Source organism: Oncorhynchus keta, chromosome 25 (genome assembly GCF_023373465.1).
Source record: "Oncorhynchus keta strain PuntledgeMale-10-30-2019 chromosome 25, Oket_V2, whole genome shotgun sequence".
NCBI lineage: Eukaryota > Metazoa > Chordata > Actinopteri > Salmoniformes > Salmonidae > Oncorhynchus > Oncorhynchus keta.
In genome coordinates, this window is record NC_068445.1 from 7,865,542 (window position 1) to 7,889,668 (window position 24,127).

Genomic DNA, 24,127 nt, shown 5'->3' on the forward strand with positions numbered 1-24,127 from the left:
AGGACCTGGGAGATTGTGGCAATTATACATTATGCTCTCTCTCTCTCTCTCTCTCTCTCTCTCTCTCTCTCTCTCTCTCTCTCTCTCTCTCTCTATCTCTCTCTCTCTCTCTCTCTCTCTCTCTCTCTCTCTCTGTGTTGTTCACTGTTGCTTTCGAGGTTTGACCGATGATGAGAAGGCATGCACTCAGGCTCTGGACTAGATGATCCATTTGCAAGCAATCACTCTGTTTTTGTTTTTAATGTTGTTATTTTTCTATATTTGGAACATGAACTTAGATCCGAGGTTAACGTTGTATCTCTTTTCTTCCCTAAAAACCAGATGGTCCATCTACTCTGTACTTGCGCTTCATATTGATTGACAGCCTTGAAATGAAACTTGATAGATTACATATTGGGTAGCCTAGAGGTTGGAGAGGCTGGTTGCTAGTTCAGATCTCAAGAGTGATTTCCCTGCTCTTAAAATGACAAGAGACAAAGTATGCTCCTTGTGTGTCTGATTTTAGTCAGACATTGTGTCAAGCTGTGTAGATCCTCTGGTTACAGTGTGGCCCTTACATTTCTCTGGTGTTTCTTCATCACACAGTGAAGTTTGCCGAGCTGTTCATCATTTCTGATGGTAAAAGAGCAGCCATTGAGCCAGCGCTCCTTTCATGTGTCTCCTCTGCTGGTCTGTTTGAGAGACAACTCTACCGCAATGGCCCACACAAAGGAGCTTTGATGTGTGTCACTCAGCTTCCCTCTGTAGAAATACCCAAATGAGCAATTGTCTAATCCCATTGATATTCTCTTCTTCTCATACCAGAGGTCCTTGACGTGATCAAGCCTTGCTTAGCAGGGTTGTGTGTGGGGGACTATGGGTTGTGTGTGTGTGTGTGTGGGGGGGGGTTCTGTTTAATAAAACATTTCATTAAAACCATTTGAAGCGGTTCTATTACCTTGCATTTTGATCGTTTCTGGATATTGCAAATCAGGCTGTTAATTAGAATCTCTCATTGAGGTCTACAGCGACAGCTACCACAATGACATGAGAGGGGCAGCTATCAGTAATGGACATCCCTGCTTCGGGGACACGTTTGGCTCTGCGCGTTTCTTTACATTTAGTTTCAGTCAAGTTGAACAGCAGCAAGCAATCAAATCAGTGGCAAATATGGTTAGTTGAAATGTGACACGTTAAGATGGTTTTGTCGTTCTAAAAATGAATAGTTAGCTCAAGAAGGACAAAGACATAAGGGTGTAATACACACGTTTATATATTCAGTATCTTTTTAAACTTCTCATTACATGTATACGAGAAAGTTGCCGTCACATCCTACAAATACAGGGACCTGCTTCCTTTTTTGTTACTTAGAAAGGTAAGACTGAAATCACAAAACATTCCAAATATTATATAGCTTATTTAAAAGGACTCGTCAAATTATTCTCTGGAGATAAGTGAAACAAAAGTTGAGAGTAAATGGAAACGTGTTACAATCCCTGATAGGCTTTGATTTGGGATTGAGTAACAGTTCAAAGAGTCTTATCACATCGAGAAAATAAAACCTTGTTTTTTGTTTGTCTGGAGAGGCATAATATCAATACAGAGTTTATAATGCTTTGACGTAGCTACAATATTTAGGCAGATTTAAGGCAGAATACACCCTGGAAGTTGTTTATCCCAACAACAAACACTTAGGAGAAAATAAGTTAACAGTTTATTTTGTAGTCCCATTGTAATTGGAATATACCAAGAAACTGCTAAAAATGGGAACCAACCAATAATGTATATAAACCCTGGATTGCTGACGCTATGTATTGGCCATTGAGAGGCTTTGAAGCCACCGGTCGGCCATATTGGTACTCCCCAGTAGGAGCATTCAGCTATATTGGTACTCCCCAGTAGGAGCATTCAGCTATATTGGTACTCCCCAGTAGGAGCAGTCCTCCATAGGAATGCATGGAATTCTACAGTATTTCAATTAAATGTTTAACTGACAAAATTACATGTATTTATGTATTTTTTGTTGTAGTGGGGACAGTAACTAAAATGATACTTTCGGGGAAATGTATGAATTTTTTAAAACGTTATGTTTAGCTCACATAATATAATTTAAAAGAATGCATTAAGGTGGGTAATATAATAAATGTTGCAAAAACTAATGTAGACATTAGGAAATTCATTTCTATAGCTTTTAGAATATTATTTTCTCAACGGTGGTGGAGTGCCAAGATGGAGGCACAGTGGCTTCAACACAGCGGCCACAATTAGACATCTAGTGTATATCTAAATAATTGGTACCAACTGGTTCAAAAACAATTGGTAAACACCCAGGATACCAATTACGTAACAATAATTATGTAATTACCATTTTACCTTCATTTCCAAGAAAATGACAGGTAAATAGCGGACTATGAAATAAAGCATAACCTAAAAGGAAAGACTTTTAGCAGCGTATTTGGTCTCATCCGCTAACTGCATTCTTTGAGGTAAATCCTTTTAACTTGCATGTTGGTGAGGAACTATTGTCGGTTAAAATCTGTTCAAAAAACAACTTTAAGACATCAACCATTCGTCAGCCACACAGTGTAAATGGTTACTTATCACACAGAACAAATGACATGATCTGCTATACTTTGTATGAAGCCCAGTTATTAATAAAGGGCTTTCTGGTTATTGATCTTATCTTCAACACACAAGATACTTTTCTTTAAAAATCTCCACTCAGACAATTTCCAAAGCTGATTGTCACTGTGGTTGCTTAAAAGGGTACATCATAAAAATAAAACATGCAAAGGTAATTTAATGTGACTGGGTCATGTTTTTTAACTGTTAATAATGTAGCAGAAAGAAGTAAGGGTGGCAGGTAACCTAGTGGTGAGAGCATTGGGCCACTAACCGAAAGGTTGCTGGATCAAATCCCCGAGCTGAGGAAAAAATAAATATGTTGTTCTGCCCTTGAACAAGGCAGTTAACCCACTGTTCCCTGGTAGGCTGTCATTGTAAATAAGAATTTGTTCTTAACTGACTTGCCCAGGTTAAATAAATAAACAAGTAATTGGTGAGAAATGCCTTACAGCCTTATCTTAATAGCTGTAGAAGTCTGTCTTGTGATCAGACCTACATTTTTCTGTCCAAAATAAACTGTATACTGACAGTATTTGAAGGACGCGTTCACACTGAATATTAATTCATATGAAACGTTTTCTCTTTACATTAAAGTCCCCTCTTGCAGACAATTTGTGTTTATTGTACTTACTGAGCAAAAATAAATAAAATGATTTGTTGAACACTCCATGAGATTGATCTGTATCTGCTGAGTTGGTTCTCATTCAGGAGCCTATTGGTAGAACGTTATGTGCCTGGCTGGGTTCTTGGCAACGTAGGGGGCTTCTATGGAACAGGACTCATGTTGAGGGAGTCTGTGTGGATCTCTGGCATGATGGTCCTCTCAGGTCTCAGACACACGGCTAGGCGCTGGGATCAAAAACAGGTAGAGACCAGGGATGGAGTAACAAGAGATAACAACACGTGTGTGTGATTAATTCAACCATTTGCCATACACTCATCACATAGTGAAATATATTAACTATGTGCTTCTTTTTTTCGGACAATAAGTCACACTGACCACACACACTACACATCCATTTCTTGTCAATAGTCAACACAGTACATGAGTCCATCAGACCTGTTTCAGTGATCCGGGGGTCCACACCAGCTTGTAGACCATATAGATAGGGATCCACATGAAGGAGGAGGCCCCGATGACGTAGCCCACCGTGATGCTCCAGTCTGGGTATTTGTAGTCAAAGAGTTGGAGGGGGGGTGGCTTAAGCAGGGAGCTCACTATTATATACTGTGAAAGGAGAGAGACAAGTCTCAAAGGTCATGCTCCTATTTTTCTCAATTAGATTTCGCATATGTGACAATGGCATTTAGACGCCTGTGTGCCTCAACAACAATGACAAAAGCAGAAAAGCCATTTCAATACTTAAAAAGGTATATCTTTATTTTCACGAGATTATCACAGACCGACGAGGGAGATGAGAGCAGAAACAATTTAGCCCATACAATAAAAGGAGGAATAATAAAGAAGTTAGCTTGGGGGAAAATGTCAGCTCTTTCAGCAGCGGGAGGATAAGAGAGATTAAAGGAGACGTATGCAAAGTGGAGGCAGGGATATTACGTTATGCAGGTGAATAAAGTTGACATTTAGGATTGTGGAATATGAACAGGAGGGGGAAAAATGATGAGACATTGAGGTTGAAGGGAGCTGGGTGTCCTTTACTTGCAGACTGAAGAATTGAAGGTGGAGGAGGGTTCTATGCTGGGGAATTTGTTTTGTTGGAAAACACTTCACTTAAAGTCTGTACGTATAATGCATTACGGTGTAATTATAATACATTGTAATACTTGTCATGAACCTTCACAACCCTCTTACAATGTCTTATACTCATATCACAATGAGCCTGATTAAATAACAGCCATTTTGAGTCAGTTGAAATGTTGAAACTTAGAGACAAGTGGCATTTTACAAACTGTATATTAAGCCACTATAAAGGATGATACATGCTTATTACCAGGTACAAAGCATTATACCTGCAGGCTTTAAGCAAAATATTACCATACAATCTCTAGCAAAGTCCTAATGAAATGTTAGCACATCTGATCCTACACTGGCCATCCACCCATGTCATTTAACCTGCCGTTACCAGAAAGGGCCAATGAGGAGGATTAGAAGTTTGAGATATACGAGAGGTTTACAAAAAACTGTGGCAACTATCATTACACACACCTGCTCCCCATCGTTATGCACACCTGGACTTCATCATTACCTTGGTTACGTACCCTTTGTTTAGCCCTCAAGTAGCCCCAGTCTTCAGGCAGTATTGGTTCTGTTCGTGTTCTGTACGGTTCTCCTTTTTTGTTTATCTGCTTATTCTCATTACTAAACTCACCTTCCGCACCTGCTTCCTGACTCCTAGCATATACGTTACAGAAACTCTGTGACAGGGTGCTGTAGGCCAATCAGATTGAGTCACCTGATTTGCGTCAGATTTGTGAACTAGTGGATGACGAACACTGTTAAATCAGTTTTAATTGTCCAGAATGAGGGTATGATAACAAAGCTTCCTGTTAGGTGGATTCGACAATATATTCCGTCATTTCAAATCTTATTGGTTGTTTTCCCCTCCGGCTCTGCTTACCGCTAGAAATGCAGGACTGATGGCCACCCAGCACACCTTCCAGAATAATCCAGGAGAATAGCCTAACATGGATTTAATGTCATTGCTGAATCTCGTGATACCTGGAAGCAATACAAATTGAAAAGAGAGCATTCAACAACACTATGATAAGAACTATTAAAACAGTTTCTTGTCATGTGAAACCCGGAAAAAAGTATTTTTGTCAATATAATTTAGGAGTCTGTAGGATGCATACTACAAGAAAAAAATAAATGATGATTTCTGTCTCATGCAAGACTACTGGGAGTATAAGAAGCGTGAGATGTAACATCACCATTAAATCACCATTCTTACCATAGAACCAGGAAACGGCGATGGCCTCAAGAAAACCAACTGCAATGATGGAGGAACCCACCCCAAACTCCTCCAGCAGTTTCACCACATAGGCCCCGCCCTGAGAGAAACACATGCCTGTCACTTATGTGGTGAAAGGTTCCTTCTGGACAAGTTGATCAAACTAATATAGATTGTTAATTTAGCGTTTGTTTCTATTCAAACGTAATTATTTGATTAATCCTGTGCCATCTTATTATGACTACTGTTGCATCAGGAGCTTCCAGATCCCTCATGTGCCCTTTTTTGTTTACTGTTGAAAAGTTTGTGTCTTCAAAGTGCTACATTCTTATTTACATGTTACCTACATTGGTAAGGGTGCTGAGGGAGCCCAAAAAGCACACAACAACCAAGCCCAGTACAAACAGCTCCCGTCTGTTCGCCAGGTAACCAGGGTATTCATCCATCACAGCAGTAATGATAGCCTCCAGTCCTCCAAACTGAGACAGAGACGAGAGAGGGCCATGTCAATGAGTGTGATTACATATGACCTAAGGACATCACTTAGTTCAGAGATAATCTGATACATCCAAGTTATAGGCAAGTCTCCTTCTTTTGATGAGACACTTCAACCCAAGTTCTGTCATACCGTGCTGTCGAGCCCAAGCGTGATCATCATCACGAAGAAGATGATGGCGAAGAATGTTGACCCTGTCATGTTGGCTATGGCCTCTGGATAGGTGATGAAGAGTAGGCTTGGACCTGGGGATGAGGTGTTCGGGGGTAACTCCCATTTTGATAACAATCTAAAAGCTACAATTTCCTACTGTTGCACTAGATATATAAATACATTCCTGTTGAACATGTTCAGGCAGTTACTTAATAAAACAGACAAATACACTTAAAACATTTATCTAGAAGAGTTTTGGCCACTGACCCTTGTCTCTGGCTACATCCTCCACATTCACATTTCTCTTCTCTGCCATGTACCCCAGCACAGTGAAGATCACAAAACCAGACATGAAGCTGGTCAGGCAGTTCACCAGGCTGGTCACTATGGCGTCACTACGGCATCACAACATAGAGACAAACACGGTGCCTGTCTGATCATCTCAAGTATTGTAATTCATTCGTATATATCTTTCTCTGGTTTGGTTGGGAACAGTGGTTACATCTGGATTTTGTAAATGGAGCAACTGTCCCCAACATGGATCACCTTTGTAAGACATTTTCGTTGACCGAGCTCACTTGCTAGCAAGCAAACACAAACAGTGTTATACAGTCATCTAAATGCCATTTCTATTTATATGTCGTGGGCATTCACTTTGTTTAATTAGGATAACTCTGTCAGCAAGAGTAAGTCCATTCAGACTCTGTGTGATTCCACAAGTTCTCTGAGAAGCAGCAGTGCCACTGTTTCCTCACGTGTGTCACTGATACTGTACCAATGACATTAACCACGCACGTGACAGCCGTCTCACAGGGAGCACACAATTCAATTTCTTCAGGAGAGCCCCCGTGATCCTTTCATCTCCCACCACGCTGGATTCACCACTCCCTTCTCATAATTGTAATTACATTGTCTTTAAAGAGTTGCTGTGGGACATCCGTTTGAGCTCATCTATTCAACACAACCTAAATAAATCCCCTTGATTGGCCGGCGTTTTCTCCTCCTCGACGACACAGGGCTGATGCGAGTAAAAGTGAGGGCCATAGTTATGGGCTGCCAGAGACACGTGTGTTTGTCACCGGATATCAATGCCTGACGGCCTTTTTTGAGAGCGATTGGAAGCGCTACCGTAGAGATCCACTGGTGTAGAGGACATTCAGGAGGAGCAGCCTCCTCTTCCATCCTGGACACACGTACCTCCTCTGAGTTATTCTCGTTTGAACTTTTTTACTTGTTTGGAAGTGATCGATATGGTTGACAGGTTTATTTTTATTTTTTAAGTATCCTTCTTTAACCTGTCTCGTCCCATTCCGGTACAATGATCGAAGGGGATTTAACAGGTGACATCAGTAAGGGATTACAGCTTTCACCCGGATTCACCTGGTCAGTCTATGCCATGGAAAGTGTATGTCATGTTTTGTACACTCAGTGTATATGTATTATTATTTAAGGGAGTTTTAGTATCAGCTCTTACCGATAACAGTTGTTTGTGAATGGGTTGTAGCTGGAGAGGGCAAGGAGCACCCCAAAGCCTGGCCCCAAGGAGAAGAAGATCTGAGCCGCAGCGTCTACCCACACCTACAAAAACACATGGATATGAATTACACACAAATGACCGAACCCGAGGGATTTACCTGCAATCTCAGAATATCAGATTCAGTGCTTTGACTTGTACAGCATCCCTGTATATCTCAACAGTGTAAAGACCCGTGTCAAGCTACTGAAGCCTAACTGTTCCTGTCTGTTAGCCAGCCAGTGTGTCTGTCTAGCTTTCACAATCCTCTGCTATTGCGGAGCTTTAGATGTAATGCTAATTCATTTGTTATGTTCAAATATCTCTGTTGGACTGCTGATTCCTTCCAAGCATCCAAATCCTATCATATCATATCTGTGCACAGTGTTTCTTGTTTGATACAAATGCATATAATAAGTGACAGGTAACACTTGAAATTAAAGTCTGCACATGTAATAATGTATTACTAGTTAGTGTGCTTGCTGAAGGCAAGACCACTCTAGATTTCTTACATACTCGTAACCTTTTTTCCACTCACTCTAGCACTTAAACCACATAACACTAAACCAACTTTAGAATGCGCAGACAGACCATCTTCAGGTTGCTTGAGAAAATATATTTGATACTATTTATAGTTTTTGTACTACAACCATATTTGCATAAAACTCCATGTAAGTCATTGCCGTAAACTTGAATTTAAAAAACTTTTAAAAAACTGACATCCCTTTATTTCAGTTTTTAAGCTATCAACACCAAACCAACGTTGGGATGTTCCGACTGACCCTACTTAGATTGTTTGCATTCAGATTTTTTATACTATGTATACTTTTTTAACTATAACAATTTCATGTACATACTACCTAAATTGGCCCGACCAACCAGTGCTCCCGCACATTGGCTAACCGGGCTATCTGCATTGTGTCCCACCACCCGACAGCCCCTCTTTTTACGCTTCTGCTACTCTCTGTTCATCATATATGCATAGTCACTTTAACCATACCTACATGTACATACTACCTCAATCAGCCTGACTAACAGATGTATGTAGCCTTGCTACTCTTTTTTCAAATGTATTTTTACTGTTGTTTTATTTCTTTACTTACCACACACACACACACACACACACACACACACACACACACACACACACACACACACACACACACACACACACACACACACACACACACACACACACACACACACACACACACACACACACACACACACACACACACACACACACACACACACATACCTTCTCTTTTTTCCCCCGCACCATTGGTTAGAGCCTGTAAGTAAGCATTTCACTGTAAGGTCTATTGGGCGCACGTGACAAATAAACTTTGATTTGAAGTGGGCAATGTTTACATTAGCCTCAATGGCTACCATGAGAGGTAGATTTTCACAGTGCCACTGCTTTCTAACAATTCAATCTAGAAGCTCCAAACCAACTTTAGCATGACGGAAACACTTCATAGAGTCAAGCATTCTTTCATAACTTAATCAGTTGACATTTCCTTAAATGTGCATATTAGAGCAAACACCGCAACTCTGTAACCGTATAAACAAGTGGTTTCCAAAAATGTTTGTTTACTGTACCACCAAACTGAATTCTGGGGAACATTTGTCTGTGGTACTTCTCTTGAACCGTTTAAGCTATCAATTCCAAACCAATGCTGAAATGTGCAGACTGACTCAACATATTTTGCTTGCATACAGGTTTGTGATACTATTTATACTTTTTGAACTATAACCATTTAAAATGTGCATAAATTAACCTGAGTTTAAACGACAACCATTGGAATACAGAGGTACCTAGACATTCAAAATGGTCCTGCTCCTTGGCCTAAAAAGCTACAGCACCAACTTTAACATTCAGGCTCTCCTGACTTCAAATTCTCTTAAACATGTATACATTATAATCATTTGAGTTAGCACAAATTAGCATACCACTTAATGGATTCAATGACAACCATAAGAGCACTGTGGTAGACATTATACACGCTACTGTTCTTAAATAATTTCAGCTGCAAACATTAAAACAACTTTAACATTTTCAAACGTTATAAATTATAACAATTTAAATTAGCCAACATTTGCAGAAAATAACCCACCAGCAGTAATAGTAACTTTTGAACCATTCAAGCGAGAGACACCAAACCAACTTTTACAGGTTCAGACTATCCTGTCCTATCAACCTTAAGTATTTCAAGACAAGCTAGCAAGCACACACATTTTCTTTGGGAAATATACTTTTCTAGCTATTTCCATGTGCCTTTATAATGTCTACACACATTTGTTTCTTTTGTCAGGATAATAAGACATTATAAAGGGGTCATTCATGCTGATGTCAAATTTTGCAATGCATTGCACATCATAATGCATTATCCGTGCAGCGTAAGCACAAATTATAGGGTGTTCATTGAATAGCCAAAATGGTCATATTTTCCAATGGATTACTGTGACCTGTCATGTCCAATGACATTTCTGCTAAATGATAGCCTCATACGAATCCTATTTCACAGCTCTACTGAGAGAGATCTGAAGAGAAGCACGCACTTGTAAAGGGAGAAGGAGGACGAAAGAGAGAGAGAGAGTGCATGTGTGCATGCGTGAGAGAGAATGGGTGGGGTGGGGTGGGGTGGGGGGGTGGGTGGGTGGGCTTTGTTAATGGAAAAAATCTAAACCAACTACGCATCTCATTATCACGTGGCTTATTTATGCATCTCGTCTCATCCATATTCCCTTGAACCAAAGCGCTCACTCATACTGAGCCAACAACACAGCACTGTACCGTCAGAGAGTAGAACGCAAGAAAGCAAAGTTGAAGGACACTATGGTAGAGGAACTTTCCACGGGCTGGCAGAAAGTGTATGTTTACAGTTTTCAGGGATTCAGTTTTTTCAACCTAACTTCCGTTTCCCCTGAAAAACAGATGTGGGGACTCCGCTCAGGCATCTTTTAACACCTTCTATGTTATGGTAGAGGTAGACTCAGGCTGTTCCCCAATATACTGGTTGCAATGACATCAGGCTGACATCTTTAGTGATGTCATGGTCAGGTTGTTTGAACAGCTTTATAGCCACCAGAAAAAATACCTCCCCATAACCAGAACTCCAGTGTTCAGATGCATTATTCAACCTCGGACAACATTTTCTCAGGAAGTCCAATTCCCCATTCAACCACTGGTGAAATCCCTTCACAACGATCTGTGTTTCTAATACACAATTCAATGAAACACATAATACCCCTTGCTAATCAGTAAACTCTTAGGTATGTCGTGGTGGACTGTCATTGCAATTGCTTCACAGTAACCTGGTAAAATGATGTCTATAGTGTGGCTAGCCGCTAAATGGCTCTGAATTCACTGTCAGCATGCAGTCTGACAGTGAGAGCTATATCCACTTTTGGAGATAACTCGTGCTCTGAAATCATATCCTGATGTCGGCAAAATATGTATTCATAACATTGCTAACTTAGCTAGTTAACATACATTCTGAGAAAACAAGCAAGAGATACGCCTTGTGCCCAAATTGATGACATTAGTCAGGCAGCGAGAGTCGAGTGGAGACAAACGGATTCAGTTCAGTCAGGCGTCCTGTTGAGCCCTTCCCAGCTAGCTAGTTTATGCTTGTGGCTAGAAACTTCAGGGAGAATTTGAAACTTATCTGCCAAAGTTGGGACTTGGAAGTGTTCAGAATCATTCAATTTTTATCGGAGTAATAGTGTTTTTTTATTTTGCACAAAAATGTAACATTAGATGTTAATGCCGTAGTTGTACATTTTAGCTGAAAATCACTACAATAAATGTGACTTAGCTGTCACACTGGCCTACACTATCTAGCACAGGGCTGGGCAACTCCAATCCTCCAGGGCCTGATTGGTGTCACACTTCTTCTCCATCTCTAGCAAACACAGCTGATTAATCAAATTGCATTCTAAACTGAAGATCATGATTAGGTGATTATTGGAGTCAGGTGTGTTAGCTTGGCTGCGGCAAAACTGTGACATCAATCAGGCCCTCAATAACTGGAATTGCCCACCCCTGATCTAACAGCTACCCTCTCCTTACTGGAGCAAGCGGGAGCGACTGACACTATGCCCCGTGTTGTTGTGTTGCCGGCTTGCAGCACAAACTCTCCCCATTGAGCAGTGTAGACTGTATCACTGTGACATCCAAATGGTTACTTCCAATAATACAAGTTATTTCTCTTGTAGGCTGCTGTTCCACTCTGAATAAAATGATGTTGGATGGAACAAATTGGAGATGGTGACCAATACTACAAGTTATTTCTCGAAATAAACACAACTTTCTTTTACAAGTTTTAACTAGCGCCATACTGCCATCGTTGCCAGCTAGCCAGCATAAACTAGCTGGGAAGGGCTCATCAGGACGACTGACTGAACCGAATCCATTCGTCTCCACACTCAACTCTCAGCGACGTGTCCGTATACAGTAACCTCCCAGAAAACAAGTTATATTAAGTGGCTAGCTAGCGTTTGCAATGTTTGGTGGTCAATGAGATAGAGTTAGCTAACCAGCTGAGCAAGCAAACAATGTAACAAAAGTATAATTTCGCATTCTAAAAATACTCCATCAACAGGCTCTGCATTTCCGGAATCACAGTAGCAAGTACTTCTGCTGCACTGTTAAATTATTTAGCCATTTAAACATTAATTTTTTTAAAGAAAACTCCAGATCTCTCACTGGCTTTCATGCCATTTAATCGTGAGCTTGTCCGAGGTGTCAGACTTGACAACAGTTGTTATCCATTGAAGCACTGCGATTGGTTGTGCAAAATTATGGGGCGGGACTTAGCGAAAGGTCAAATTGAAATAACAGATGCCACATCCTCTTCATCACCAGGGACATTACATTATTTTGTATAGGATTGACTGTGTTGGATCACTGCTGTGCACGGCCTTTCTTTCACCAATTTTGACACAGGAGAGTGCAAAATGCTGTGCTGTGCTGTGACACACGCAAAAAAAATGACTGCATCTGTACATACAAATAACAACATTATAAACAAATTGTCATTTGAAGCGGTACCTGCGAAATTCCTCACCCTATTTTAGTGTTTCCCGCTCCAAACAGATGATCATATGGAATTGATGTGATAATGGACAAGTGTTCTGTTTCTTCTCTATAACTCACACTGGTCTCGAAGAGTTTCTCCCATTTTGGCTTTAGGTAGAAGACCACTCCCTTCCATGCACCTGGTAGGGTGGCACCACGGATCAACAGGATGAAGAGCACCACATAGGGCAAGGTGGCCGTCACCCACACTACCTGGCACGGGAAGGGCAAAGCAGCAGAGAGAGAGAGAGTGAGAGAGAGAGAGAGAGAGAGAGAGAGAGAGAGAGAGAGAGAGAGAGAGAGAGAGAGAGAGAGAGAGAGAGAGAGAGAGAGAGAGAGAGAGAGAGAGAGAGAGAGAGAGAGAGAGAGAGAGAGAGAGAGAGAGAGAGAGAGAGAGAGAGAGAGAGAGAGAGAGAGAGAGAGAGAGAGAGAGAGGATATTGCATTGTAATGACCAACTGAAATATTTCTCTGTGGCTAGTGCGTTAGCCTTGGGGTCGGATGACCCGGAACGGTACTAACCACAGCCGTTTTGCCACAATGTACAACAATGATCCGGAAATGATCCCCGCACACTGATGCGGTTTCCTGGAAGAGTGGCTGAGACATGCTACCTTCCCTGATGTCTTCACTCCCTTCCAGAGACTGAAGTAAACGATAGTGAAGATGAGAAAGAGGCAGAGCATCAGCTGCCAGCGAACACCCCCCACGTTACGCAGCCCATCGGACTTGTGGATCTCCAGAACATTCCTCCTGTATAGGAAAAATACATTAGTACTGTGTTTTCATTTTACTTACCTTTACCAGTAGGCTTACCTACATTGCTAAAACTAATGGTGCCTTGTGGCTCGATATAGATCGATTTTTAGGGCTATATATGAAGCGAGCCATTGAACTCTTTTTGTTTTGCTAGAGCACCATTTCTTGTTATCAGCTTAATAATCACAGCATGTTTCAGCACTTGTGAGCAAGTGTTTAATTGAAACATTTAAATGAGAATACAATGAAAATGTATTTTGAAACATTTGAATGCGATGAAACGATGATGTCAAAAAATTGACGTGGCTATTCAAGGTCACGGTAACGTATTCCCTGTGCTGTCCGCCACTTACATGGACTTACGTGTAAAATTCCTCAGCAGGTGACCTGGAGTAGTTGTTCCAGGTCACGTTGTCTTTCAGGAAGTAGTTGGTGCAGTTTTCAGTGTTCCAGGCATTGTCACAGTTAGTCCAGGGCAGGACACTGGCGAAGGACGAGTAGAAGTAGAAAAGTGCCCAGGCGATGATGGTGTTGTAGTAGAAGGAGACGTACAGCGCGATGACACAGATCGCATACCCAATGCCTGAAACCATGGACAGATGGATCAGTGAGATCAGAGATTAGAGACCTGTGCCTCTATGCAACATGATGCCATTTTGAAATGACCAATTACTATGTAGTTATAGGCTTATAGTGTAAGTTTCCTATACTGAGGACTGTACAGTACTTTACCTTTCAATTGACCCACTTTCCAAATGATTCCATAGTTACCTTGTTCTTATCAATAAACTGTTGAATTGTCAACAGCAAGTGCCACGTGTACGTGAGAAGAAGATGTGCAGTATGCAAGTAATGTAAAGAAGTGCACTGGTGTGGGGTCAGTGAGATGTGAGGTGGGTTGTTTTGTAAATGATGCTCGTCCTACCTTTGAAGATGGGGCATATGTGTTTCCATATGGATATGGCGCCAGTTCTGTGGAACTGTCCCAGGGCCAGTTCCATGTAAAATAGTGGCACCCCTCCAAAGATGGCCATGACAATGTAGGGGATGAGGAAAGCCCCTGTCCAGAGATGTAAAGAGGGAAAATCATAGGTCGGACTCATACCTATGCGGAGATCACATTGTGTTGATGAAGATGCAGGCCTAACCTCGTCCCCAGGCTATTGCCATGGTACAAGTGTCAGACGTGCAAGATGTGAGATGTATTAGGAAGGACAGTCACGTGACAAATTGTTACTTTTACTACTTAGTAGTTTAATATGTACGTAAATCTGGTAACACGTTACTTATAGAATCCATTTCATGCATTATGATGAAGTTGTAATGCATTGTAAGACATGCAGTAATAATGCATGTAAGACTTTTAAGTCATGTGTGACCCATTTATAATGTATTGTAACCATTTCATAATGATCTGGACTAAATAACAGCCAGTTTAAGACAATTGAAATGCTATGCATAGAGAGACAGAACATATTATTTATAAGCCTTGCTATAACACATTAAAAGGCTCATACAGTATTATCAACTCATAATAAACTGGGGGGGTGAACATTTTTATTTGGCCTTACTGCTATTAACCCATACATGGAACAACAGATGGTCCCCACAAAGAAATTTGAAAGGAAGTTTGTTCTTAAGTGTCTGTCCTATATCTGAGAGATAAATGAAAGGTCTGGAAAGATCTTAATCTGGAAAGATTAAACCCCTTATGTTTGGCTCGAAACAGCCTCCATATATACTTCAATTCATTTTTTCAACTGGTACCGGGGAACCTTCAGATGAGTCTTGTGAGGCCTGTGGGCGTCCTAGAGCAAAAATAAAAGGAGAACAACATCGCGTTCCTGAGAGTCTCATCTTTCCATACTGGGGTTAAAGCGTTTGGCCAAACCGTTCGGACGCTACAGACGATTTTGTGAGAAGACTGATTTTCGGGATGTCTCATGTCTCACCTTTCACTGCAGATGCGGAAGTGCGACATCGGCGGATTATCTCTCCTTAAACTGACAGATTTTCATGGGGACACGGACATCCCTTTAAGGGGGTTTTAAACAGGTTATAAAACATTATACCTGGATGCTTTAAGTTAAGTGTTTATCTTTAACGAAGCAATCAGCAGTTGAAACGATAACAAAGTGTAGTCCCAGCCTCTGTTTTGGCAAAAAGCTGAGGGATAGAAGTGGAGACATCTAACCACTCTAAAATGTATAAACACAGCTATGGATGCAAGGACTGACCATTCATGATATCAACATTATAGTTTTAATCACGTTTTGAGGATAAATAGTGTTTATTTACATTTACATTGGAGTAACACATGCTTATATTTTGGGTTATGATGGGGTACAACCGGGGAATTTATAAGTTATTCTTTAAGAATTAATGGGTCCATAACATGAATATATAAGTAGAAAAATGAATGTAGCAACTGCAGAGTGTCCCTTTAAATAAACTTTGACTAGTTTTTGCACAAATGTATGTGTATTTATGTATTCAATGTTTTGGCGACAGGTTTTTTTATTGACATTAATTACATTCATATCATCCAAAGATTTGAAAAGGCTTTGCTTCTTAATCAGATCATCTGTCAAATGATTGGTACACTCTTCGAAAAAAGATGCTATCTACAACCTAAAGGGGTTCTTCGGCTGCCCCTATAGGAGAACCCTTTCAAGAACCATATTTGGTTCTAGGTAGAACCATTTCCACAGAGGTTTCTACACGGAGGGTAAAAAAAAGGTCCTACCTGAAACCAAAAAGGGTTCTCCTGTGGCGATAGCCAAAGAACCCTTATGGAACCCTTTTTGTTTTAGAGTGTAGGGTTTTCTGTATATCCCTACACATTTTATAACTTATAACAAATATTTTTTCAGAACTTGATACATGGTCTTGCCTACTTTTAGACAGTGGTGGAAAAAGTACCCAATTGTCGTATTTGAGTAAAAGTAAAGATACCTTAATAGAAAATGACTCAAGTAAAAGTGAAAGCCATCCAGTAAAATACTACTTGTGTAAAGTCTGAAAGTATTTGGTTTTAAATATACTTACGTATCAAAAGTACATGTGAATGTATAAATAATTTTAAATTCCTTATATTAAGCAAACCAGAAGGCACCATTTTCTTGTTTTTTTTCAAATGTACTGATAGCCAGGGGCACACTGCAATATTCAGACATCATTTACAAAGGAGGCATGTGTGTTTAGTGAGTCCGCCAGATCAGAGGCAAATTGGACCATTTTCCTGTCCTGCTAAGCACTCAAAATGTAATGACTACTTTTGGGCGTCAAGGAAAATATATGGAGGAAAAGTATATTATTTTCTTTAGGAATGTAGTGAAGTAAAAGTAAACGTAGTCAAAAATATCAATAGTAAAGTAGAGTACAGATACTCAAAAAACGACTTAAGTAGTACTTTAAACTAATTTTAGTTACGTACTCTACACAACTGATTTTAGAGAAGCAGTTGTGCCACTGTAAGGTGCATAGAATTACTGTAACAAGTGAAATATTCACTCTAGTCAAACCGCAAACGGTAGCCTTCTACACGTGAGGTGCAAACACAACGGTAATTACAGATGTAATACAAACAACAAAAACAATTTTCATGCAACCAAATACAATATTGAGAAACTTTTTAATTCGTTTATAGCCTATAATCTCGATAGGCTAGACATCTTCCACTTTCCATTTCCCATAATACTGATCAGATTAGAGGCAGGCCTATGTTTTGTAGCCTCATTCAGTACCGCGTCTGACATTGTTTGGGACATTTTAAACTAGTCCATTATAGAACGCTGTCTTTTCGAACTCATCTTGGCGGATGAACTTTCATAATAGTCTAGGTAATAAACAGGAAAACCTATGCTATACATAGTACAATACTTTATTTAATTTTATGCTTAACTAAAATGTTTTACTTCAGTGTTTCAGTGAGTTAATTGTAGTGGGTTGCAGGCTCTCGAGCATGTGAAGCTAATTTCAGCACCATGGACAGCAGGAGGTATAGCCTTCCCAATTGCGCGCACGAGAGCCACTATCGTTATCGAATCCTTAATCCAAACATATGCTATATAAAGAATAATACAAAAAAAATGATATTCAGCCATATCTAATATTAAGAAAGATAAGACCACATAAATGTAAGTAAGGTCATAAATTAGCCAACTAATATAGAAAGCAAATTATTAAGAAATTGGACTCTTACCGCCTCCATTTTGGTAACAAATGTATGGAAATCTCCACACGTTTCCTAAGTCTACCGCGAAGCCAATGACTGATAAAAGAAAATCCATCTTTTTGCTCCATTTGTCTCTTGAGTTCGTCTGTGTGATCACAGGTACCGGCGCTGGGTTGTTGTTGTAACCGGTGTTTGAGGGGCCCTGTGCGCTCAGGCTTCCCGTTGGGGTCGCTGTGTCTTGGCGGGTCATGGTTGGCGGACTATCAAACGCCAGTCTGCCGTCTGAGCAGGTAAGTTTGAAAAAAAACTGACAAGCTTCAGAGGCACAGAAGATTCTCATATTATGGGCGATGACAGGTCAGAGTGGGAGGTGTAGGAGGGACTGCACATTGCCTACTTGATAGAGTTGTCAATCACTAGGCTTATGGAGTAGAACTCCCTCTGCACACATTAATATCAACAAAATGAGCTCCACTCCAACCTTGACGAGTTTTTGGTTCCCTAAATTTGGCTACAATTGTAGAAACCCTGGCCTCTATTCACACACATTTTAAAACTATGATTTAACAACACCAGCCTACAGCCTTTTCAAGAGATCTACTATTTGGTCTACTATTTGATAAGCGGCTTGGTTGAACGTATGTATTGTTTAGGTTCCCTAAAGCCCAACATCATTATTAGGCTACTGTATGTGTCTTGATGTATCTTGTCAGAATACATTTTTGAATTCATTTGAGAATTCATTTGAGTATTTAGTATTTAAAGAAGGCTGTGGATCTACATGGTAACTTGCGATGGAGGGGAGGAGGAATCAAGCTACTCAAATTCACTCTATGCAAATGTTATAATCCACCACATCTTTAAAGAGGTCCTGGCTTTATGCAAAGTCCCATGTCAAAAGATTGGTAAAAGACGGCAAAAGAAAGGTGTGTGTGTGTTGGGATGTGTGTGTGTGTGTGTGTGTGTGTGTGTGTGTGTGTGTGTGTGTGTGTGTGTGTGTGTGTGTGTGTGTGTGTGTGTGTGTGTGTGTGTGTGTGTGTGTGTGTGTGTGTGTGTGTGTGTGTGTGTGTGTGTGTGTGTGTGTGTGCGTGCGTGCGTGCGTGCGCGTGTGTGTGTGTGTGTGTGTGTGTGTGTGTGTGCGCGCGCGCGCGCACGTGCGTGTTGGTGTGAATGAAATACACGTGAACCTTGACCATTTTGAACTCTTTAAGTACACAAAGTCTTGAGGCGTCTTGGCTCCCTGAGTCCAGGGTAATGCTTTTGGTGAGGAGACAACAGCACAGACCAGAAGCTCTGTGGCTGAACTGAACTCGTTAGGGAAACCTAATTAAATGACCTTGTAATTGAATCCACCACTTTTAGCACTGTCCGATTTCAAAAGTCCTACAGAGTCATAACCAAATACACAGACTGTCATAATCTTGCAGGTCAATGAGTGGAGAGTGCATCAAATGAAGTTAGTTTGGAAAATGGATATGACAATGTGATTGGACGAGCAACATTCAACACCATCATGAACTTGTCACTTACAGCCAAATGGTAGTTCCTGCTTCCTGGCCTGTCTAAAGTGTCCTCCTCGAACGTGCAGAGTCATACAGTAGGCTACTGATTCTATACTCTTGTTTTATACTGTTAAGACAAATCATTGAATTGAAAATGTTAGTAAATCGTTTTAGAGGGGAATACACAATAATAATCCCAAGGCTACATGATATTTGCAGTAGGCTTACTGTGAGTGTCAAAAGAGTTGGTCCCCTTTGCCTCTATAACAGCCTCCACTCTTCTGGGAAGTCTTTTCACTAGATGTTGGAACATTGTTGCGGAGACTTGCTTCCATTCAACAAAAGAGCATTATTAAGGTTGGGTACTGATGTTGGGCGATTAGGCCTGGCTCGCAGTCGGCGTTCCAATTCATCCCGAAGGTGTTCGATGGGGTTGAGGTCAGGGCTCTGTGCAGGCCAGTCAAGTTCTTCAACACCGACTTCGACAAAACCATTTATGTATGGACCTCACTTTGTGCACGGGGGCATGGTCATGCTCAAACAGAAAAGGGCATTCGCCAAACTGTTGCCTCAAAGTTGGAAGCACAGAATCATCTAGAATGTCTTTGTATGCTGTAGCATTAACGCTTCGAGCACACCAACGTCCATCGGACTGCCAGATGGGGAAGCGTGATTCGTCACTCCAGAGGACAAGTTTCCACTGCTCCAGAGTCCAATGGAGGCAAGCTTTACAGCACCCGACGCTTCAGCCCTCGGCAGTCCTGTTCTGTGAGCTTGTGAGGACTACCACTTTGCGGCTGAGCCATTGTTGCTCCTAGACGTTTCCACTTCACAATAACAGCACGTACAGTTGACCGGGGCAGCTCTAGCAGGGCAAAATTTGACAAACTGATTTGTTGGAAAGGTGGAATCATATGATGGTGCCATGTTGAAAGCCACGGAGCTCTTCAGTAAGGCCATTCTACTGCCAATGTTTGTCTATGGAGATTGCATGTGTGCTCAATTTTATACACCTGTTAGCAACAGATGTGGCTGAAATAGAAGAATCCACTAATTTGAAAGGGTGTCCACATACATTTGTATATATAGTGAATCTCATGGTGAGGATCTTTTCAGCAGCTCCTATAGCTCAAACCTTATATTGCAAACATCAACCCACTGCTAAAGTTGTGACAGGAGACTGAGGATAGGGTGAACAGCCAGTCAGGGAGAAATGCCATGTCTGCTCAGGCAAAGACTAGGGAGCCCTGAAGGCCAAACCACCACAGCCACAAATCCTTCACTATATGGCACTGGCAATCTTCTACACACAAGCCTGTCAATCTGCGTTGGCACAAAAGGGCAAAAGAACATCGGACTGACAGGGCCTTCCTGCACATGCCCTGGTGTCCATTAGAGACTGTCGACTCTGATCACACACGGACGTGTGCAAGATGGCGGCCTTGCACTCGTATCTCAGGGGAGCTGTCACTGACATCTCCGCGCCCACAGTCCGAGCGATATGGATATGCACCGTTGTCGTTTTTTTCTCGTCATTTTTTTGCAGGTGTTGTTACTGGTCTTGTTCTTCTTCTGTGTCTCCGTCCTCTTTTTTTTCTCCTATGCACCAGAAGCGCTGATTTCTTTTGGAACACTCTCCTGTGAACACATCCGTTCTGACTCAGAAGAATACCCTGTGTCTTGTTATCACTCTGAGTGGAAATTTCCAGCCATCTACTGGTGCTGTAGTCCACCTGGGTTTACAGTGGATTACAGGCAGGTGATGGCGTCATTTGGCAAAGTCATTCCTATGAGTTTTAAGGGAATTAGGCACCAAACACAAGAAAATGGACATTGCAAAACATTTCATTTTGTGTGTGTGTGCCTGAATTGTGTGCCTGAATAAATACAACAACCCTGTTGTGCTTTTTGTATTGCGCCGGCGTGAGCGCTGTGATGATGTGAATATCAATGGGCCTGCCATCCATGAGTAAGTGGATAGGAACTGGGTACACAGTGTAGTCAGGCAGAAGTCCTGGCATGGAATAAAGCTCACTACATTATCTAAAATAACAGTAATGAGGGAGTCATCCCAGGAAGGGAATCCCAGTGTTCTGTCGGTCGACAATGATCATTCAGAATAACAACATGATAATAACTCTCATTATCATAACATTCCTCACAAATCAGTGGAAGAAGAGCACTGTCCAAATCCTTTTTAAACTTCACATAGGGACACGGGGGGGGGGGGTATTAAATGGCACCGAGGCTGAGAAGAGCTATTAACAATACAAATAATATTACTAGGCTACAAAGAGGTATTAAATGGCACCGCCAGCATATCTACTTTGACAGAAGGCCTTCAACGACAATTTGATTTGTGAAATGAGAATGTAGGAGTATTGCTATTCCACACTCTCAGTTTCCTAGTTATCTAATAAAGACATCTATAGGAGATGGCAAAGAGTGTCAGGCTCTCCAGAGACGAGGGTTACAAAATCTCAGACAGGATCACTTTTCCTCTGGTTTATTTCAGCTGACCACTTTATGACCCTCTTCAAAACTAGTATGTGAACATGTCTACATGTCATGATGTCAAGCATGTGTCTGCTCGTTGGTGTTTTGACAGGCATCAAGAAAGTAAAAAACCCAAGCTTCAGTGGGAGCACGGGGGGAATCAAACATCCTCAGAGGGCGGAAGGGCAACGAGGGAGAATGATGGTCAAGGCCCACAGCATAGGAATAAGAGGCCTGTGTCTGGCCCTGCTAAGCAATGTCCACTTCCTCCTCTGTCATCCTGCATTACCTGTCTGCCCTTTCACCACCTGATCTAGCTGACAGGTTGGCCACCCCAGGGCCCCCCATCTGCAGCCAGGGGCCAGAGGGAACCCAAGCTGCTCACACTCCAATAGGCTGCACCAACAAGGGTTTGGTCAAGTCCACACCCAGCACATCTACTGTACTACCGGTCCTCATCCTTAGACAATCCCAAACATAGAGTTTCACTCACCATGATGTCAGTAAATTATATATGAGGTCACCAAACGGAAGAAACTGCTGTAAAGTAGTGGTGGCACCTAAAATGATGCAGAAGGAAACAATTGTGAATACTTTAGAATGACTTTTACATTCATTACAGTACATGCACTCAGTATTTGCATCCATTTTGGTCTAGAAAAAAAGCTCACTTTGGCACCTGAAGAAATCATTTCTAATGACGCTATCACCATCTAATGGACTATGTGAACCTTGCAAGTTGTTTCTTAAAAATGTAATTGAAACGTCTCAGGATTTCACTAATCAAAATGTTCCAAATTACATAAACTAGCTAATTGTTTTAGAAAACAACATACTTCCCATAGTGCAAAGACAATGCTGTAAGCCTACAAAAGCAGCTGATCTTAAGTAAATGCAGAATCATTCATGTTTTTATGATTTCTGATAGCATTTCAGTGGGGGTATTAAATGGCCCGAGGCTGAGAAGAGGAATTATAATAAAAAGTAATATTATAGGCTAGGAAGAGGCATTAAATGGCACTTCCAGCGTAGCTACTTTGACAAGAGCCCTTCAATGACTATTCGATTTGTGAAATGAGAATGTAGGAGTATTGCTATTCCACACTCTCAGTTTCCTAGTTATCTAATAAAGACATCTATAGGAGATGGCAAAGAGTGTCAGGCTCTCCAGAGACGAGGGTTACAAAATCTCAGACAGGATCACTTTTCCTCTGGTTTATTTCAGCTGACCACTTTATGACCCTCTTCAAAACTAATATGTGAACATGTCTACATGTCATGATGTCAAGCATGTGTCTGCTCGTTGGTGTTTTGACAGGCATCAGAGAGTAAGGAAGGGCAATGAGATAAAATGATGGTCAATGCCCACAATGTAGGAGTAGGAGGCTGGTGTCTGACCCTGCTAAGCAATGTCCACTTCCTCCTCTGTCATCCTGCATTACCTGTCTGCCCTTTCACCACCTGATCTAGCTGACAGGTTGGCCCCCCAGGGCCACCCATCTGCAGCCAGGGGCCAGAGGGAACCCAAGCTGCTCACATTCCAATGGGCTGCACCAACGAGGGTTTGGTCAAGTCCACACCCAGCACATCTACTGTACTACTGGTCCTCATCCTTAGACAATCCCAAACATAGAGTTTCACTCACCATGATGTCAGTAAATTATATATGAGGTCACCAAATGGAAGAAAATGTTGTAAAATGTTGTTGGTATCTAAAATGATGCAGAAGGAAATAATTGTGATGACTTTATAATGACTTTTGCATTAATTACAGTACATGCCCTCAGGATTTGCATCCATTTTGGTCTAGAAAAAAGCTCCCTTTGGCATCTGAATAAATCATTTGAAATGGAACTATCACCATCTAATGGACAATGTAAACCTTGCAAGTCTCAGGATTTCACCAATCAAAAGTTTCCAATTTTGTTTTTAGAAAAAAAACATTTATGCCCTTTGTGTACAGACAATGCTGTAGCATACAAAAGCAGTTGATCTTAAGTAAATGCAGAATGAATCATGTTTTAGGAATCAATCTATGTACTGTAGGCTTATCTGCAGCAAAACATCACAGATGTTTTCTGAAGATGGGCAAGGACTCTGCTGTCCAGGCATCAGGGGGAAGCTAGTTCCAACATTGGGGTGCCAGGACCGAGAAGAGCTTTGACTGGGCTGAGCGGGAGCTGACCTCCAGTGTGGGTGGGATGGCCAAGAGACCAGAGGCGGCAGAACGGAGTGCTCGGGTTGGGCTGTATGGTTTGAGCATAGCCTGACGATAGGCAGGGGCAGTTCACTTTGCTGCTCCCTAGGCAAGCACCATGGTCTTGTAGTGGATGTGAGCTTCGACTGGAAGCCAGTGGAGTGTGCTGATGATCAGGGTGACATGGGAGAACTTGGGAAGGTTGAGCATTAGTCACCCTGCGACATTCAGGACAG

At 41.4% G+C, this 24,127-nt stretch overlaps 1 protein-coding gene across 1 annotated transcript; it reads right to left on the minus strand.

Moving 5' to 3' along the window:
• Positions 1-1,228: 1,228 nt before the first annotated feature.
• LOC118358071 (sodium-dependent serotonin transporter-like) lies at positions 1,229-17,982 on the minus strand. The gene is made up of 13 exons (XM_035735500.2): positions 17,724-17,982; positions 14,445-14,579; positions 13,883-14,102; positions 13,375-13,513; positions 12,840-12,974; positions 7,640-7,743; positions 6,433-6,560; positions 6,145-6,257; positions 5,864-5,995; positions 5,517-5,616; positions 5,184-5,284; positions 3,665-3,832; positions 1,229-3,453 (listed from the first exon to the last, which is right to left on the minus strand). Exons 1-13 carry the CDS (start codon positions 17,944-17,946, stop codon positions 3,370-3,372), a joined length of 1,782 nt encoding a protein of 593 aa, XP_035591393.1. The 5' UTR covers positions 17,947-17,982; the 3' UTR covers positions 1,229-3,369.
• Positions 17,983-24,127: the final 6,145 nt, after the last annotated feature.

Excerpts from the sequence above, each read along its gene's own strand:
- LOC118358071 (XM_035735500.2), bottom strand. The coding sequence starts at position 17,946 with ATGACCCGCCAAGACACAGCGACCCCAACGGGAAGCCTGAGCGCACAG. Across the intron at positions 5,996-6,144 it reads CGCTTGGGCTCGACAGCACG|TTTGGAGGACTGGAGGCTAT; the intron begins GTATGACAGAAC and ends TCTCTGTCTCAG. Across the intron at positions 3,833-5,183 it reads TCAGTCCTGCATTTCTAGCG|TATATAATAGTGAGCTCCCT; the intron begins GTAAGCAGAGCC and ends CTCCTTTCACAG.